At 51.4% G+C, this 5,182-nt stretch overlaps 1 protein-coding gene across 1 annotated transcript in view; it reads left to right on the forward strand.

Annotated features, from left to right (window-relative positions):
• LOC139409622 (putative per-hexamer repeat protein 5) overlaps positions 1 to 4,863 on the forward strand; it is a 7,776-nt gene extending 2,913 nt beyond the window's left edge. Inside the window, exons 2-3 of the mRNA XM_071155043.1 lie at positions 2,861 to 3,762; positions 3,819 to 4,863. Coding sequence (XP_071011144.1) covers positions 2,861 to 3,762; positions 3,819 to 4,863 — 1,947 coding nt within the window. The remainder of the gene's footprint in view (positions 1 to 2,860; positions 3,763 to 3,818) is intronic.
• The last annotated feature ends 319 nt before the right edge of the window (positions 4,864 to 5,182 follow it).

A 5,182-nucleotide genomic window follows, 5' to 3' on the forward strand; every position in this document is an offset into this window, starting at 1 on the left:
TTGACTCTGTACCGTAACACCCTGTATATAGCCTCCACATTGACTCTGTACCGGTACCCCCTGTCTATAGCCTCCACATTGACTCTGTATCGTAACACCCTGTATATAGCCTCCACATTGACTCTGTACCGGTACCCCCTGTATATAGCCTCCACATTGACTCTGTACCGTAACACCCTGTATATAGCCTCCACATTGACTCTGTACCGGTACCCCCTGTATATAGCCTCCACATTGACTCTGTACCGGTACCCCCTGTATATAGCCTCCACATTTACTCTGTACCGGTACCCCCTATATATAGCCTCCACATTGACTCTGTACCAGTACCCCCTGTACATAGCCTCCACATTGACTCTGTACCGTAACACCCTGTATATAGCCTACATTGACTCTGTACCGGTACCCCCTGTATATAGCCTCCACATTGACTCTGTACCGGTACCCCTTGTATATAGCCTCCACATTGACTCTGTACCAGTACCCCTTGTATATAGCCTCCACATTGACTCTGTACCGGTACCCCCTGTATATAGCCTCCACATTGACTCTGTACCGTAATACCCTGTATATAGTCTCCACATTGACTCTGTACTGGTACCCCCTGTATATAGCCTCCACATTGTCTCTGTACCGGTACCCCCTGTATATAGCCTCCACATTGACTCTGTACCGTAATACCCTGTATATAGCCTCCACATTGACTCTGTACCAGTACCCCCTGTATATAGCCTCCACATTGACTCTGTACCGTAATACCCTGTATATAGCCTCCACATTGACTCTGTACTGGAACCCCCTGTATATAGCCTCCACATTGACTCTGTACCGGTACCCCCTGTATATAGCCTCCACATTGACTCTGTACCGGTACCCCCTGTATATAGCCTCCACATTGACTCTGACCGGTACCCCCTGTATATAGTCTCCACATTGACTCTGTACCGGTACATCCTGTATATAGCCTCCACATTGACTCTGTACTGGTACCCCCTGTATATAGCCTCAGACTGCTCTGCTGTGTTCAAACTGTGCTCTGCTGTGCTCTAAATGCTCTGCTGTGTTCTAAATGCTCTGCTGTGTTCTAAATGCTCTGCTGTGTTCTAAATGCTCTGCTGTGTTCTAACAGTGTTCTAATGGTGCTGTGTTCTAACTGTGTTCTGCTGTGTTCTAACTGCTCTGCTGCGTTCAAACTGTTGATGCATATCCCAGTTACTGGGGTCACATTTGTCTCCACTTTTTTGGATTGGGGTGATCAGTCCTTGGTTCCAAATATTGGGGAAGATGCCAGAGCTAAGGATGATGTTAAAGAGTTTTAGTATAGCCAATTTGGAGTTTGTGGTCTGTATATCTTATCATTTCATTGAGGATACCATCAACACCACAGGCCTTTTGGGGTTGAGGGTTTTTATTTTGTCATGTAGTTCATCCAATGTAATTGGAGAATCCAGTGGGTTCTGGTAGTCTTTAATAGTTGATTCTAAGATTTGTATTTGATCACATTTTTGCTGTTTGTTCTTTGTTATAGAGCCCAAAAAATGTGAGAATTGTTTGATCAATACATCTCCGCTTTGGATAGATAACTCTTCGTGTTGTTGTTTGTTTAGTGTTTTCCAATTTTCCCAGAAGTGGTTAGTCTATGGATTCTTCAATTACATTGAGCTGATTTCTGACGTGCTGTTCCTTCTTTTTCCGTAGTGTATTTCTGTATTGTTTGAGTGATTCACCATAGTGAAGGAGTAGACTCAGGTTCTCTGGGTCTTAGTTGGATGGGTTTCTCAATTTCTGTCTTCGGTTTTTGCATTCTTCATCAAACCATTTGTCATTGTTTTGAATTTTCTCAGGCTGTCCGCTTGACATTTTTAGATTTGATAGGGTAGCTGAGTGTCAGGACTCCCACCGAAGGTGGCTCCTCTTCCTGTTCGGGCGGCGCTCGGCGGTCATCGTCACCGGTCTACTAGCTGCCACCGATCCCTTTTCCCTTTTCTGTTGGTTTTTGTCTTATTGGTTACACCTGTTTCTTGTTTAGGTTTTTAGTTGGGCTATTTAAGCCGGTAAGGCTCGCCTGCTCTTTGTGCGGGCCTATTTTTGCTCTGTGTATGTTTGTGGTATTGAGTTTCCCTTTGTTTTGCCTCCGGACTGGTTGGGTCCTGGTTTTGGGCCGGTCTTGTACAGTATGTGCGCTCGGTATTGGCGTGACCATCTTTCTCTATGCCGGAATAAAACATTGTTCTGTACCTTCTGCTTCCTGCGCCTGACTCCGCACCCACTACGCCTCAAGTGCGTTACACTGAGAGGTCAAATGTACTGTTTCTACTGCCAGGTTTATACCTTCACTATTACAGTGACACATGGTTGATCTCCCCACTAGGATGGAGAAGCTGTCATCGTTAAAGTATGGGGATTATCTTGGGGGGATATAGGTAGCACACAGGAGGACATTTTTCTCTGTTGAGATAATTTCCTTATTAATATCTAGCCAGATGTAAAATTATCCTGTTTTGACTAATTTAATAGAGTGGGTTAGGTCTGCTCTATACCAAATTAGCATACCCCCTGAGTCTCTTCCCTGTTTCACACCTGGTAGTTTGGTGGATGGGTGTCACGTCCTGACCTTAGTTCCTTTTATGGTCAGGGCGAGAGTTGGGGTGGGCATTCTATGTTTTTGTTCTATGTTTTGTATTTCTGCTTTTGGCCTGGTATGGTTCCCAATCAGAGGCAGCTGTCAATCGTTGTCTCTGATTGAGAACCATACATGGGTAGCCTTTGTTCCCACTATGATTTGTAGGTGGTTGTTTTCTGTCTGACAGAACTGTTTCGTTTCTTCCATTCGTTTTGATATTTTGTTTCGTGTGTTCAGTCGGGGGAGCTGACAGGGGAGCTGACAGGGGAGCTGACAGCGGAGCTATCAGGGGAGCTGACGGGGGAGCTATCAGGGGAGCTATCAGGGGAGCTGAAAGGGGAGCTATCAGGGGAGCTGAAAGGCGAGCTATCAGGGGAGCTGACAGGGGAGCTATCAGGGGAGCTGACAGGAGAGCTATCAGGGGAGCTGACAGGAGAGCTATCAGGGGAGCTGACAGGGGAGCTATCAGGGGAGGTGACAGGGGAGCTGACAGGGGAGCTATCAGGGGAGCTGACCGGGGAGCTGAAAGGGGAGCTATCAGGGGAGCTATCAGGGGAGCTGACAGGAGAGCTGACAGGAGAGCTATCAGGGGAGCTATCAGGGGAGTTGACAGGAGAGCTATCTGGGGAGCTGACAGGGGAGCTATCAGGGGAGCTATCGTGGCAGCTGACAGGGAAGCTATCGGGGGAGCTATCGGGGGAGCTGACAGGGGTGCTGACAAGGGAGCTATCAGGGGAGCTGACCGGGGAGCTGACCGGGGTGCTGACAAGGGAGCTATCAGGGGAGCTGACAGGGGAGCTGACAAGGGAGCTATCAGGAGAGCTGACAGGGGAGCTGACAAGGGAGCTATCAGGGGAGCTGACCGGGGTGCTGACAAGGGAGCTATCAGGAGAGCTGACAGGGGAGCTGACAGGGGAGCTATCAGGAGAGCTGACAGGGGAGCTGACAGGGGAGCTGACATGGGAGCTGACAGGGGATCTGACAGGGGAGCTATCACGGGAGCTATCGGGGGAGCTGACAGGGGAGCTGACAAGGGAGCTATCAGGGGAGCTGACAGGGGAGCTATCAGGGGAGCAATCAGGGGAGTTGACAGGAGAGCTATCTGGGGAGCTGACAGGGGAGCTATCAGGGGAGCTATCGTGGCAGGGGAGCTGACAAGGGAGCTATCAGGGGAGCTGACCGGGGTGCTGACAAGGGAGCTATCAGGAGAGCTGACAGGGGAGCTGACATGGGAGCTGACAGGGGATCTGACAGGGGAGCTATCACAGGAGCTATCGGGGGAGCTGACAGGGGAGCTGACAAGGGAGCTATCAGGGGAGCTGACAGGGGAGCTATCAGGGGAGCTATCAGGGGAGCTGACAGGGGAGCTATCAGGGGAGCTGACCGGGGAGCTGAAAGGGGAGCTATCAGGGGAGCTATCAGGGGAGCTATCAGGAGAGCTATCAGGGGAGCCGACAGGGGAGCTATCAGGGGAGCTATCAGGGGAGTTGACAGGAGAGCTATCTGGGGAGCTGACAGGGGAGCTATCAGGGGAGCTATCGTGGCAGCTGACAGGGGAGCTATCGGGGGAGCTATCGGGGGAGCTGACAGGGGTGCTGACAAGGGAGCTATCAGGGGAGCTGACCGGGGAGCTGACCGGGGTGCTGACAAGGGAGCTATCAGGGGAGCTGACAGGGGAGCTGACAAGGGAGCTATCAGGGGAGCTGACCGGGGTGCTGACAAGGGAGCTATCAGGAGAGCTGACAGGGGAGCTGACAGGGGAGCTATCAGGAGAGCTGACAGGGGAGCTGACAGGGGAGCTGACATGGGAGCTGACAGGGGATCTGACAGTGGAGCTATCACGGGAGCTATCGGGGGAGCTGACAGGGGAGCTGACAAGGGAGCTATCAGGGGAGCTGACAGGGGAGCTATCGGGGGAGCTGACATGGGAGCTGACAAGGGAGCTATCAGGGGAGCTGACCGGGGAGCTGACAGGGGAGCTATCAGAGGAGCTGACAGGGGAGCTGACAGGGGAGCTATCAGGAGAGCTGACAGGTGAGCTGACAGGGGAGCTATCAGGAGAGCTGACAGGGGAGCTGACAGGGGAGCTGACAGGGGAGCTATCAGGAGAGCTGCCAGGTGAGCTGACAGGGGAGCTATCAGGAGAGCTGACAGGGGAGCTATCAGGGGAGCTGACAAGGGAGCTGACAGGGGAGCTATCAGGGGAGCTGACAGGGGAGCAATTGCCATGCCAGCAGTGATGCAACCAATGTTGCAGCTGTATAACCTTTTGAGGATCTCAGGACCCATACAAATCTTTTTAGTTTCCTGAGGGGGAATAGGCTTTCTTGTGCCCTCTTCACGACTGTCTTGGTGTGTTTGGACCATTCTTGTTTGTTGTTGATGTGGACACCAAGGAACTTGAAGCTCTCTACCTGCTCCACTACAGCCCTGTCGATGAGAGGGCGTTACAGCGTGATCGGTCCTCCTTTTCCTCTAGTCCACAATCAGCTCCTTAGTCTTTGTTACGTTGAGGGATAGGTTGTTATTCTGGCACCACACAGCCAGGTCTCTGACATC

The sequence above is a fragment of the Oncorhynchus clarkii genome, chromosome 5 (assembly GCF_045791955.1).
Source record: "Oncorhynchus clarkii lewisi isolate Uvic-CL-2024 chromosome 5, UVic_Ocla_1.0, whole genome shotgun sequence".
In the NCBI taxonomy this organism is placed as follows: Eukaryota; Metazoa; Chordata; class Actinopteri; order Salmoniformes; family Salmonidae; genus Oncorhynchus; species Oncorhynchus clarkii.